At 38.1% G+C, this 15,383-nt stretch overlaps 1 protein-coding gene across 1 annotated transcript in view; it reads right to left on the minus strand.

Annotated features, from left to right (window-relative positions):
* Window positions 1-2,091: 2,091 nt before the first annotated feature.
* Window positions 2,092-15,383, minus strand: part of LOC141431739 (glutamyl aminopeptidase-like) — a 25,172-nt gene continuing 11,880 nt past the window's right edge. The window contains exons 7-8 of the mRNA XM_074092916.1: window positions 14,355-14,465; window positions 2,092-2,207 (exon numbers count right to left, since the gene is read on the minus strand). Coding sequence (XP_073949017.1) covers window positions 2,092-2,207; window positions 14,355-14,465 — 227 coding nt within the window. The remainder of the gene's footprint in view (window positions 2,208-14,354; window positions 14,466-15,383) is intronic.

The following is a 15,383-nucleotide window of genomic DNA, read 5'->3' on the forward strand; positions in this document are numbered from 1 at the left end:
ATCGTGGCCTGGATGCTGGAGTATTAATAGCATGCACATAATTAGGATTAGGTTTATTTGATGAATTATTATTGATATATTGATTTTGTGAATTTGATTTGTTATAATTATTGTATTTAAATTTATTATTGTTATTGTATCTTGTTTCATTGTAATTAGTATTATTATAATTCGTATTATTATTATTTGAGTTTGTTTTATTCCTTGATGACCCGCCGGCATAGGCGAACTCCGGTGCCAGAGTATCCGAACCCGGACGAGGTGGCTCCTTAAAGTGGGACAGACGAGATTGTATACTCTCATAATTACGACATAAGGTCTTTAATTGCTCAATAGTCTTAATTTCCGAAACGGAGGATAAAGTGCTTGCATAACACGGTCGTATGTTATGTAACAAGATTTCGAGCTTGTCAACCTCAGGCAATACGTGTGACAACCTTGCAAAAAGACCAGCCATAACCGAGAGATATATAACTATATTCTCCGTTTCCCCTTGCGTGCGAGATCTGATTTCGGAAAGTAACCTATAATCAAAGTCAGCCTGCCCAAAATCCTTCCTTAAGAGCACGACCAGTTCATCCCAGCTTGCTACCATATCTCTGACGCTGCGAAACCAGTGAATTGCGTCGCCTGTAAATATCTCGGTAGCATTATGTAACAGTTTTTTCTCAGAAATACCTTTTGCATTACAAAACTCGGATACGCGTTGAATAAAAGCTCTTACACAAGTTTTACCGTCATAACGCAATTTTGACAACTGATTAGAATTGTTGCCATCACAAATCACCGTGACATTAAGTGGAGACGCAACATTGCCAGGAGTTGGAGGTGGATCATTAACAGCTGAGGCAAGAGGATCCAACACATTACCGGTGAACAAGGAACTAGCACGATCCGAGCAATGCCTAAATAAGGTAATACATTGATCGTAAGCCTCCTTGTGCTCGTCATCCACGCAATCAATACGGTTGAGCCTATGGTAAAGATGATGAATCAGATTTTCAGCTCGGAGCAACGTGCTCTTATCCAATGGCTTGGTATCTAAATACGCATTAATCTTTTCTAACACATCAGAAACGCCATCTATATCCTCCCCAACATTAAGTGGGCTCGCAAGGATGTCCTCTGATGGAAGCAAAGGGCCACACTTAGCAATCTGTTTGCGCAGCTCTTGAACTGTAGAAGCCGGTGTTTCACCTCTAATGGCAACCTCATATTCTAATTCTGACTTTTGAAGTGATAAAAATTTAATAGGCCGAGCCATTGCAAGAACAAAAATATAAAAAATGGGTAAATGTTGATCAGTTCTTGAAAGAAAAAAAAAACAACAAAATACTCCGTCCGTTACAGACACGATTATTAATTAGTATAACGTTTCGGTTGTTTTTCTATAACGATTGAACACTAGCGCAAAGCATAAAAAGCACATAAATAAAATAAAATGTAGACAAGAATTAAAAAAAACACGTTCACAAAAATAAAAAACAAAAAAAAAGCGCATGAAATGCAACTAATGTGAACAGAACAGCAATAACGACTACTTACTGCCACAATTAAAGAAAATAAAAATTAAATGTATATATCAGCTCAACAAAAAAAATTGATTTCGATAGACTACCTAACAATAAGTGAGCAGATTTACAAAGCAATTTGGGAATAACCTGGGGAAAAAATAATGAAACTTTAATGTTGCTACCAAAAAATGTGGCCAACTGTACTTGTAATACTAACAGAAATAATCTATGCAATTTGAACAATACGTGTTACGTTCACATCAGCTGCTTGCAACCAAAATTAAACAAAAACGTTTCACAAAAAACAGTACAAAAAAAACACCAAGCACCCACAAATCACAACTACCCACCAAGAGGCTTAAACCAGACCAATTAAAAAAAACCACGTTGATGCGCCAGTGCTACGTTTACGGTTTGGATGTGTAATTAAACAAGTTAATTAGAATAAAATAACACATTTATTATATAAAAAAAACAACCGCGTCGCTAGCACACGAGTAAGTCGTAGGGTGAGGGTAAGCACTAAGCCCGTCTGGTTCAAGCCCCCGGTATGATGGGGTCGTTCGCTACGACACCGTCACCATGCCCGCACTTCCCTGCTGCCGCTGACGCCTCGGGGCGAAGGAATCTTCACAGCGTCGGCCGGGGGAACCCGGAGGCCGTCGGCGACGGCTCGAGCCGCAAGGTAGCACCCTGGAATTCACGTCCGCTGTTATAGACGTCCACTTGTTGGCGATTTCGTTGATTACGATTAGCATCAAGCAGAAGCAGGGCAAGCACTACGTGATGGTGACTTTAAATGACTTGGTGAAGGCGGATATTATAGTCAGACGGAGTTTACAATTGAAATTGTGTGCTAATCAATAATTATTTAATTAACGCATGAATGATGCAAACAACGATTAAAAACCTGCGTTAAAATATTAAGAATGTGCGGTCTAAGCATTACTATCAGCAAGCAAAACATCATGATACCTTTGTAACGGTCATAATGTTTAAAGGCACACTTTTTTTTAATTTAAACCTACCGTTACACTTTTGAAAACATAGGAACTGTTCAACACTTACCCAATAGCGGGGTTCACACTGATTTTAATTATTTAGTATTATGGATGCAAAGAATTAGGCCGGAACAATATATGAGTATTATATTAAATACGTCCGGACAAGAAACGCGCAGGCGACGTATGATGCACTGAAGGAGTGACGTGCGCCTACGCTGGTAACAAAATTCTGTCTGCCGCTCGACCGGGCGATAACGCCAGTCAGAGGAAGCGCAAACCGGTTTTCGGAAACAAAAGAATCCGAGTCATGTACAATCAGCGAACGGAGACAAGTAACAAGCTCAGATGAACGATCAAGCTGTTGAATGTAAATATCCCTTCTTTTTTTTTTTTAAGCAATTATTTAGTGTTGATATTTTTTTATTAGATAGGTAAGTGTTATTAATTAAGTTTTGGTTTGTTTCTTTTTTTATATCATTAGTATTTATTATTTAAATCAGAAAATAATAAACGTAAGTTAGGTTATGTAACATATTTACGTTACAAAGGGGCAGGGCCCAAGCTACCGGTGGTCAGGCCGCAGAGTGAGGAACAATGACGTGCGTGGTTCCAGAAGTACCGCCTTCTGTATCTGGCCTTGATCTAGCCACTACAGAAAGTTCATACCTGACGTATTAAGAACGTTTCGTCAAAAATATATTCTTTGCATTGAAAAGTATGAGACTATGGCCAACCGTGGTCAAAACGGGCTTCCATATCGGCTCGCATACTTATCGAAAGTCCGAATGTTGTTTGTCAGAATGATCGTTTGTCAGAACTCTTTTTTCTCTGAATCCAATAATTGTTCAGAATACGGTATTGACAACTCCAGAATTTGCCATGTCTTATATATCATTTTGAAAATATAGGTATACAGACACTGTTTACCGAAGAGAAAACTTAAATCGGTTGCAAATTGGATTTAATAGTGATTTTTTGAAAAATCTCTATACCTGTCTCTTTCCCAAACGATTTTCTCTACACAGCAAGTATGGCGCTACTTGCGTGTGATGTCACATGCAAGTATGTCTTTCTCTGTCTAATCTTGAATTACAAACCTTTATAATTTTGTTATTTGTAAAGGTAGCTTAAAACTTGTTTCTGTATTCGAAAACAGTCAGTGTGAAGTTTTAATTTAAAAAACATATTAAAAATATTAAAAAAAATAGCGCATCAATGCGATCCTATAGAAAACTAGATACCTATAGGTTATGTTAGTTTGTTTTATAACAAAAAATGGAGTTAGAGACCTTAAGAGTACCTACGTATCTTCAGTAGCGAGGCCCTTTAGTCTGTTCTCGTTGCCAGCTTCGGTAGCCAGTGCCCTTAATGTAAGTTTTCGTTACAAAATACGTCTCAATCGCGTTCGCGTTAAAATTCAGTTGTATGCAAACTCGAACAGCGCCTCTAGCGGAACGTTTGCGATGTTCGTGTATCCATACAAATTGAGATTTTAACGCGCACGCGATCGAGACGTATTTTGTAACGAAAACTTACACACTAAGGGTACAGCTAAAAAATGGAATTGTACTTTCCAAAATCAAAACCAAAGTTTTTTCTACAAGCACCTATATAGGCCACAAATGCTCTTTTTATGTCACTTTTTTAGTCCATCAGCGCTTTCGGAAAGACCTCATTGCCAAGAAGAATGCGCCGCAAGATACTTGGCAGAAAGTAATTTTTCAAAACAAAAATATTTGATAAATACAATAAACTTAACTACGAAAGGTAACATATCAAACTAAAACAAAAATTAGATAGGAAAAAATAACAGGGATGTTTGAGGTCCCTTAGTTAAATAAAAACCTTAGTATAACCCCCACCGCGGATTTGACGGATAAATCGATGCCGTCTCTGTTTGTTTTGATCGAATAGACGGAGACGACATTACATTTATCCGTCAAATAAAATTAATCAATGGTGGTGAAAACAGCCCCTAAATATCTTATTAGAGGGAGCAATATAAAAGCACTTCCACATTCAGTGGAAAAGTAAAATAATTCCATCTTTAAAAATCAATTAGAGATGTAGGTGTGTTTAGATTTTAGAGGGAGGAGAGGGGATGCTCGTTTTTAATTAAAATTTGTACTTTAAAGTTAATATTTCGCAAACAGATCACTGGCTCGAAAAATCGCCGTGGATAACACCGCAATGGTTTTAAAAGATCTATCCAACAATACCCCACACTATAGGGTTAGTCGAGAAAAATAACACCCCCACTTTACGTGTATGGGAGGTACCCTAAAATTTTATTTATTTTACCACTTTGTCGGCGTGACTGATATCTATGTACCTATTTCATGCCAAATTACAACTTTCTAGTACTAACGGTCTCTGAGCTTACACATGGCGAAACTATAAGGGTTCCTAGTTGACTACGGAACTCTAAAATTGGCAAAAAATCGAATACCTCGTTTTAGTAGTGAAAATCTTAACAAAGACAAACAGACGAATATTGGAACTTAGTACTAATAGGGTCCTGCCACCTTTAAAATTACAAATTAAATAGTTAAGATGGATGGATGGGTTTAGGCCAGATGACAGTGGTTAGGAACCTGACTACGAAGCTGAGGTCCCGGTTCGATTCCCGTTTCGGGCAGATACTTGTATGAAAAATACGAATGTTTGTTCTCGGTCTTGGGTGTTTAATCAGTATTTAAGTATGTATCTTATCTATCTATATAATTATATTCATCCGTTGCTTAGTAGGTACCCATAACACAAGCTTTGCTAAGCTTACTTTGGACTCGGTCATTGGTGTGAATTGTTCAGTGATATTTTATTTTTTTTATTTTTAGTTAAGAAACATTAATAGGTAATGTAATTTTAATAACAAGAGATCTCTTAGTTAAATAAAAAGAGTTGGCAAAAGCCAGGCAAAGCCGCGGCTATGAACTAGTCGGGTTGTTAGAGGATCGCGGCGGGAGCTGGCAACAGTTCAGTTTTCTCATTAAAACTTTGTCATTAAACTAGGCGGGGCGCTATTCTCAACCCATAATTTATTAATAGAAGATTTAGATACAATCTATTGATGTTTTTCCGTCGTGTTTTGTCGGATAAGTTTGTATTTATATTGCTATCTCAATTAGCTCCAGAAAACTTCAGTAATAATATATAAGCTGGTTGAGAAAGCAAGATAACGAACTCTTCCAAAAAATAACGATGGGCGTTTTCAAAAAAGAAGTGTAGGTACCTACCCTTATTTTTTTTTCGAAATTTTGGATGTGTATGTGTGTGTGTATGTGGTATTACTCGTGTGTGTTAGCGTGATAAGTCCTGTGTGTGGTGCTATGAGTGAAAATCACGAAAGTTTAAAACGATATAAAATTTTATGAGTCAGTTTTGTCACGCCCATGTCGCCCATACTGAAGTGTATGAAAAAAACGTCGCCAAACTGTCATTTTTATGGGGATTTTTTTTCCATCGAAATCGATTGTGCTCTTGATTCTGAGTAGGAAAAATAATGTTTTTCCAAAATTTAAAAAAAAGCAAGGGTGCACTTTTTTTGAAATGGTTCGATTGCAAAACATTACATTACTTATCTAAGTAATTTATCCGTGGCTTCGTACCCGCAATAAATCATTAGATCCAGCAGTTGAATTGGAATTCCGAGTAGCAGTGCTTGCACAGCCGGTGAAATTACTGGCACTTGCGCTATCCCATCTTAGGCCTCTAGGTTGGCAACGAATCTGCAATTCCCCTGGTGTTGCTGGTGTCTATGGGCGGTGGTGATCTCTTACCATCAGGAGACCCACTTGCTCGTTTGCCATCCAGTCGAATAAAAAAAGTAAAATTCTCGCTGGAATTCCCAAAAATTACATCGTGGTCTTTATAGACTTATATAGATTGCATTTGACTCAATTGTATGACTCAAACCCGGACCACAAGTTTCGTCGTCAACATCTCTAAGCACTGGGCTATGCGGTAGTCCAACAACAATGTAAGTAACATAAAACCATTTAAAACATTATCACTCGACTCGACTCTAAGTCAAAACGCTCGCATTTTGCGTCCGCTTTCAGAATACCCCCCAATGTTCGCAAATTAGTTCAATTACGAACAAAATGGCGGAGGTGTGCATTACGATCGTCGCGAAGCAAAACGTAGTAACTCCATCAACCGTAACTCGAAAAATAAAACTTTACGTAATTGGTTATAAGGTCGTTTTTTAAAGAGAAGTGTAATGCAGTTATTATGAATGTTTTTGTGATGATTACTTGGGTGTTTGTTAAAACACTCGAATCTAAATATAAATTTAATGAGAATATAAATTTTACCAATTTAGTTTTCGATGATCTTTTTGTTTCTAGCTTTTTACCCTTTGAAATTGATGCCAAATAAAGACTATCACATCAATTGTGTAAATCAATAGGTACATAATATCTTCTGCGTGAAATCAAAAGACAATTGCTCAAAACAAATAACTGTCAAGACAATAAGATTATTAAAAAAAATATATTTCTGTTGTAAACTTATATTTTGGAAAAAAAATTGAATGATATAGTATAAATCATGTAACAAAGCATCTTCATTATCAAATTTATCTCGAAATGGACTTAAAAACGCGATAATAAAACTTTAATTATTGGTCATCACATCACATAAACTATTGTCACTGCTCTGTTAACCATTGCCAAAAGACAATAAATTAAGAAAAAAAACCTTGTAAAGAGTTCAAATTATAAAATTAAATTGGCTCGAATCCATTGGCCGGGTTTCAGCCAATGAGCGCGCGGCCCGCGGGAGGCGGGAAGCGGCAAACGTCACATGCAAATGAGTGATTTTTTTTTAAGAAACTCGTTTCCCGCGCTCATTTTGTTTACGGCCAGTGAGGAAATGGTTATTTTATTCCAATTTACTGCGGTTTTACGATGATGCGTGGCTGTTTGGAGAAGTGCTTAAGACTTTAGCTCGGTCATTTTCTTTAAATATCTTATGGTTAGGCACCGCTTTGTTTATATGACGTTTGGATACGTTTTTGTAATTTTGTTTATTACGTTGAATGAATACCTATAGTATAGTAGGTATCCATATATAAGGCATCTAATGCACTTAGGACTAGTTATTCTGTGACTTAGGTACAGACGAACAAACTGAATCAAGTGCCAGGGTGGACCCTTTGTGCTAACGATGTCATGTTGACATCCCATACTTTTGTCAAGGAAATCATAGTGAAATTAATTATTAAAAGGTTCCACTCTGGTAGGTACAGTCGAGTTCATAAACTCGATTGTTTGACTTAACAGAGTTCTTGACCATTAGACTTCTTAGGGTTCGGTATCCAAAGGGTGCCAACGGAACCCTGTTACTGAGACTCCGCTGTCTGTCTGTCTGTCCGTCCGTCCGTCCGTCCGTCTGTCACAGAGCTCTATCTCTTGAGTCGTAATAGCTAGAGGCTTGAAATTTTCACAGATAATTACTGTGGCCGCTATGACAACAATGTTTTAAACTTTCGTGATTTTCACTAATAATTATCTCGACGTTTAAACCACGTTACGAGTAGACTGAAGTGTGGGGTGTGAAGTCTGCCTAGCAGCAGCGCGAGTCCTTCGAACTACCCGCACTTGGTGATTTATTTGTCACCCATCACACCGACGAAACACAGCTAACAACGTCCAATTACAATCCCAAAATCCTCTCCACGGAACGTCATTTCTACTCAAGAATGGTACGTGAAATATAAAACACAAAAATTTCAACCGGGACGATGGATATAAGCTTTCGTCTTCATGGAATCCTGTTATAGATAAGTGTCGGCGTTGGATGAATGTTCGGAGGGACGATCGGACGTTGTTAGCGTTGTGTGTCGGTGTAGGTATGGGGTGACAAATAAAAATGACCAAGTGTGGGTAGTTCGAGATACGAGTGCGGTAATCTTTGTGATCAAGTGCAGGTAGTTCGAAGGACTCGCGCTGATAGACAGACTTGACACCCTACTTCAGTCTACTCATGACCACGGCCACTGTCACGTGGTAGAAACGTCGATGTATATTACTCATGTTTTTAACTTGATTAGTGGTATTTTGACTATAACAACAAAATACTATAAACAGAATAAAATAGATATATTTAATAGGGGCTCCCATGCAACAAACATGTTTTTTTTGCCGTTTTTTGCTTATATTAATAACGGCAAACAGGTAGACGCATGAAATATTCACAGAATATATTTAGCTGTATAATCAATTTAAAAATAAATAATTTAATTAAAATAGAACAAATATTAAGGGGGCTCCCATACAACAAACTTGTTTTTTGCCGTTTTTTTTGCTAATGTCTAATGTGTAAAGATAATAGTACGGAACCCTTCGTGTGCAATCCGACTCGTACTTGGCCAGTTTTTCTTTTTTAAGGCAGCTAGGTTTTTTATTATTTTTTTTTTTTTTTTTTTTTTTTTTTTTATGGCCCGCACGGTTTGTGCACTGTGGCCCGGGGTAAAAACGGGGAAACGGGTAAAGGTTTTAAAAATCATCGGTAGGAACGGAATTTGGAATATTGAATAAAAAATCAGGTGTTAAAGGAATAGGATATTAGAAGAGGAAAAATATATATACATATAAGTTGTATTGTCTAAATTTTAATATCATTACATAGGATAAAATCTGCTAAAAGTTGATATACATGGAGGTCAGCTGTTGAAAGTAAGCAGGATATGGATGAAGGGAAAGGAACTTGAAGAGAAATGAGACCTTTGACAAGAGCTGATCGGTCGCGCCGAAAGCAAACAAAGATGATGTGGTTTAAATCAGCTTCTTCATATCCACATTCGCATGTGGGGCTGTCAATAATATTGAGCTTAGCAAGGTGAGCTGGGGTGCAAACATGACCCAGTCGCATACGAGTCAGTATTGTTGTAACCTTTTTACCGAATCTCAGTTTCCAAAACCAGGGCTTTATGGGTATAGAGGTTGGATGGCACGATAATGACGACCCTTAGAACCGTCTTGGGCCCAGGATTCACCCCAGGATTCCCTGAGGTAAATCCCAGGAAGAGCTATCAAGTCATGCGCGTAGTTTCTAAAAATATTCACATCTCCACTCTCCACTGCCTCATTGGCTATTCTGTCTACTCTCTCATTTCCAGATATCCCACAGTGAGCTGGAACCCACGCGAAGGACACGGAATAGTTTTATTTAAACATGTCAGTAACAGATTTCTAACTTCAGAAATGATCGGAAATTGGTAATGTGAACCGAATGGGAACCGGGCCAGAGCTTGCAAGGAACTGAAAGAATCTGTAAAAATAACAGTTTTACTGAGTTTCATTAGGATGATGTATTCTATTGCTTTCGCTAGGCCGAGACATTCGCCTGTAAACACAGAGGATTCAGGAGGGAGTTTGGTTTTCTGAACAATATTGTAATTTGAGTGTAGCACGCCCACACCTACGCAGCCATCTTTAGAATGTTTAGACGCATCTGTAAATATCCGATGCCATCGTGGCCATTTGGTATCAGCAATGTAGTTGAATGATAACTTTTGGTTCTTCTCAGTCTTGACAAGACCCATGCTTAAATGGATATCAGGAGAAATGGTAAGGGAATAGTAACTATATTTGAACAATGGATTACAATTCGTTTGATGAGTAGGGGCCTTAAGAGAGGTGAATCTATTATAACTTTGAACTAAACATGGTGAACGTTTATTTTTCCAGAAGCTACTAGTGGGGATTACAGAAGCCAGGCAAGTTAGTTTTGGTGTTAAGATATGGTTATTAAATTGAACACAGCGAAATAGGAATTTGTCCGACAGAAATTGTCGTCTTAAGTTTAATGGGGGCTCTGCACATTCAGCTCTCATACAGTTGATTGGACTTGATTTCATGGCTCCTAGGATTATTCTCATTGCTTTTGTTTGAATACTATCCAGTTTTTTGAAAGCAGCAACATTACCTGGTTCCAATAAGAAAGTACCATAGTCCATAACACTTCTAATTATTGCATTATAGATCAGTTTTAGTGAGTATGAATGAGCTCCCCACCAGATGCCCGATAGGCATCTAAGAATATTTAAATTTCGTTCACATTTCGCTGTGACATATTCACAGTGAGGTACACCAGTAAGTTTGGAATCTAGTATTACTCCTAAGAATTTAACATCGTTTGTTGGTTGAATCAAGATACTATTGAACTTTACCTGAACTGGGGGAGGGATACGCATTCTAGTAAACAATACAACTTTACTCTTTGGAACAGACAAGTCTAAACCGTTCCTGTTTAACCATGTTTTTAAAAGAGAAAGAGTGGAAGTTAGAACTTGGCAACTGTTTTCAATTGATTTACCTGATTTGTATATAAGAAGGTCGTCTGCGTATTGGAGCACGTTAGTTGATGCCTTCAATGAAGTTTCTAGATCATAGGTATAGATGTTGTATAGCAACGGACTCAGTACTGAACCCTGTGGTAATCCTCTCCATACTGTTCGAGATAGTTTGACATCATCAATAAACAAATTTAAATATCTTTCACGTAGCATATTAATTATAAAATTTAACAAAATAGGTGGCACATTTAAATAACGCATTTTTTCCCCGAGGACCGATATAAGGACGTTGTCATAAGCTGAGCTTATATCTAAGAAAGTGGCTACTACAGATTCATTGTTCGAGAAAGCTAGTCTTATGTCTGTTGTGAATATTGCCAAGCTATCTATTGTGCTTCTACTTTTCCGAAAACCAAACTGCGAGGTTGCTAATAGGTTTTTACTCTCTAGAAACCATTCAAGACGGTTTTTCACTAAATGCTCTGTTATTTTCATTAAAACTGAAGAAAGGACTATAGGTCTGTAAGAAGAGGGATCATCTGCCGGTTTATTCTGTTTCAAAATAGGGATAACCGATTGAGTGATCCAAGACTTAGGAATGTACCCAGAAATCATAATGGTATTTATGATATCTAGGTACAGCAGCAGTACACGGTCCGAAAGGTTTTTCAAAAATGAATATGGAATACCATCTTCTCCTGGAGTAGAGTCTTTTAAATTATTAAGAACACCTTTAAGTTCAATCAGAGAAAAAGGAGAGTTTAACCCAGACGGGTCATTGGCTATGTAACCAGGAATAGATATTGGAGTGAAATCCTGTTCAGGTACAGAAGGGGGGGCAAGATTGTCCATGAACTGATCAGCTAGTGTTAACGGTAATCTGGAAGAGGGTGAATTATTATAGGCAGATCTAAATCTGCGAATATTTCGCCAGACCTCCGACGGGCTGACATCTGGGCTAATGGATGCACAAAATGATTGCCAACCGTCATATTTCTTTTTCTTAAATAATTTTTTAGCACAACGGGCAGATTCCAAATACAACTCAAAATTTTCGTCTGACATCTCATCACAGTATTTTTTTTCAGCATGTTTTCTTGCCTTGATTGCAGCTGTACATTCATGATCCCACCAGGGAGGTGAAGGAATTAGAGACCGGTTCTTAGCTTTAGTACAAAAGGTTTCATCGGCAGCTTCGATAAGAACGTTACTTAAAATTTCGGCAGAAATCTGGTTACCTACTTGTGAGTAGCAACTGGTTTTCTGTTCTACTCTTTCGTTAAATAATTCCCAATCAGCGTTCAGTAACCTGTATTTAAAACGAGGAGAGCGAATGGTTTTGGTAGGTTTATGTGAGGGAAAAGTAATTATTAGTGGGAAGTGGTCACTACCATATGAAGATGCAAGAGGATGCCAGTCCAAAGTCGATGCTAAATCAGGCGAACACAAGGATAGATCAGGGGCACTTGCACTTTCGTTTGGACCAGTCAAACGAGTTGGTGATCCAGTATTTAGAATACAGATACAATGAGAATCTATAATATTTAGCAATTGCTCTCCGTAGTAGTTAGAGGAAGTACTTCCCCAAGATTGATGTTGACAATTAAAATCCCCTAAGACTAAGAATGGTTTTGGAGGATGGAGAATAGTTGGTTAAGATGAGAAAAAATATTTACATTTGGACGAGAGAAATAAATAGACACTATACAAATTTTATTTACAATAGCAGCGATGACTGAGAAGTCATCGCTGAATGAGGGAAGTGGAAATTCCCTATAGGGGAGATTATTTCTGATGACTATGGCAACACCGCCATAGCCGTCAGGTCTGTCTTGTCGGAGAATGACATAACCTGGAATTCGAAATGTTAATTCCGGGCGAAGCCATGTTTCCGACAAAGTTGAGACAAATGGTTTAAATTTATTATGCAAATGGATTAAATCATTTTTATTGCAGACAGCGCTTCTACAATTCCACTGGATTATTTGTTCGCGTTCGTGAGGCATAAGAAGATTTTAACTGGGTCAATGAATCAATAGTTGGGCGGCGTTGTTCGGTTACATTGTTCTGGTTGGAGTTAGAAATGGATTTTATTTCAGTTAGCAGTTGGATTACATCAGAGATTGAGAACATCGTTTCACTATTGTTTGAGTTACCGTTTAAGGCGACTCCATTAGAAGGAGGGGGAGCATCGTAGTCCTTTATCAAATTAAAGTGTTCTCTTTTGTTATACCCCAGACGTTTTGGTCTAGGGGATGAAGGTTTAGCGAATGTTGTTTTCCTGTAAGATCTACTATAAGATGGAATTGAAGGAGAGGAAGGTGATGCAGGTGACACAGGAGAATTAGGAGTATTCTGCAAATTCGATAACTTAACTATGTCAGCAAAAGATTTTGAAACTGGTTCATGTGCTTTATTTGCTTCTGTGTAAGACACACATCTCTGAGCCATGTATAATTTAATCTTGGTCTGTCTTTCGTATTCTGGACACTTCCTGTTTGTAGCAAAGTGCAACCCAGAACACAAGCAACAATATGCAGAATCATCCTCAATATCGCATGTGTCTCCAGTATGGCCTTGGCCACACTTGTAGCAGCGGGGGCGAGAGTTACATTTTGTCTTAGTGTGACCAAACCGGCAACAAGAATAACACTGAATAGTGGGGTATGAGTAGAGTTCCACAGGCAAGGCATTATAACATACAAATACATGTTTAGTAGGGCTTGACCATCAAAAGTTATCACAATAGTCTGTGAAGGCTTCCACTCGGGAGGAGTACTGTTTCGCACTTTGTAATTTAGACGCCTAATTTTAATGATTTTGCCACTGCCCACGGGCAGTGAGATATTGTCCAATATCTCCTCGGGAGACCATTCCGCAGGCACTCCACGCACCAGGCCCATTCGGGTCACATTAAAGGAAGGAATAAAAGATTTGAAATTATTCCTAGCCAAGCATGGGTTATTAATAAATCATTAGCATATTTGTATTCTGAGAATGATAATGAAATTCGGTTCCTGCCTATCCTTTTAATACTGCCATTAATTATGTTTTTAATAGAACTTTGTTTGAGGAAATAACCGAATTGTACGGGATGCAGGGATGGGATTTCCTTATCTGTTGCTATTTTTTGGACATGGACTACAAAAGGCCCTATGTCATATGCTTCATATAATGATCTGCCTATGGACACAGGAGGGTGAGAGGCGTTAACTGGATTATTTGGAGACTGAGAAACCTCTGATGGAGGTGGTTGGTATTGATGGATATTGGTGGAAATTGTATTTGTTGACATTACTGTGCTTGGGAAACCGTCAAGACTTTTAGCATTGCTAAGCTCAGTATCAATTAAGGGAATTTCTGGGAGTTGACATGAACAGTCAGTATCCTTAAGTTTGGTTCGGCGCATCGGATCACATCTTTTTTTCCTTTTGTTGCAGTGTTTGCATATTTTGTTGGGTCGCGCTCTTTTCCGATCGCTTCGTTGATCCACATCAGTGTCCATGCTGGACTCATCCAATTTTGAAAACTTACTGGACTCATCCAATTTTGAAAACATATTATCAATAGTAATATTATAAGCTACCTCTGGGGGCGAGCCCCCGATGTCCGGGGGCTCGTTCATATTGTGGCCTGACTCCAGGCCTTGAGGAAAATTAGTTTTAAAAACTTACCAAATACCGTAGAAATATATACACAAATGAATAACAAAGTAATTACATTAAACTAATACATACAATTATATACAAAACTGATCTTTTATACAAGTTAAATTAAATTTTAAAAGTTCGCTAGAAAAACACTCCCGCCACGACCAACGTTTCCCGCGCTTTTTTCTATTTATATTTCGCGAATGGTTTCACATCGATACGTGTTGGAGACCCTTAGAAGAAGTACTATTGCTACGCGCGTAGCGTTCGTAGCGTCATCGCTTCTGCTACGACGGAATTTATTCGTTATATTATCCAACCGAAGCAATGGAGGTCTATAGGGGAGTCTATGTCCAACAGTGGACGTCCTACGGCTGACATCATGATGATGATGATGTGATGTTTTCTTCTGAAAATACACAAAATAAATCGTGGTCTTCATTCACGTTTCATAAAAAGCACCCACGCAAAATTTCACGTTTCTAGTAGGGGTTTGTGTGGATAGAGTTTGTGTAGGGTAGGATAGGGTAGGGACTGAGCGGTTAAGATTTGGGCTTTGACGAGTGTCAATCGTTGTGCGAAGTCGGGATAAAAGTACAATACTTAGTACTTGTAGAGGTCAAAATTCACTTAAAAGTTAGACTTAAGGAAAAAAATGTTTAATAATATTGATGAGATGACATTACATAATTAAAAGCATTATACGCTTTGATAAAAGGCTGCGCTAGAAGCTAGGTTACCTTCTAAGCTATGTATACCTACGTAAGCAAACGCGCGGTCATTGACCGTAAGCGTGTTTAATTCTATGCCTACAAAAGCTCCGAGTCAATCACATTGCTCGAAAAATGAAATTACTTATACCTACCTATTAAAAACTAAGAATGAAGCTCAAACAGAAGAAACAAAATACAAG

This window comes from Choristoneura fumiferana, chromosome 10 (assembly GCF_025370935.1).
Source record: "Choristoneura fumiferana chromosome 10, NRCan_CFum_1, whole genome shotgun sequence".
In the NCBI taxonomy this organism is placed as follows: domain Eukaryota; kingdom Metazoa; phylum Arthropoda; class Insecta; order Lepidoptera; family Tortricidae; genus Choristoneura; species Choristoneura fumiferana.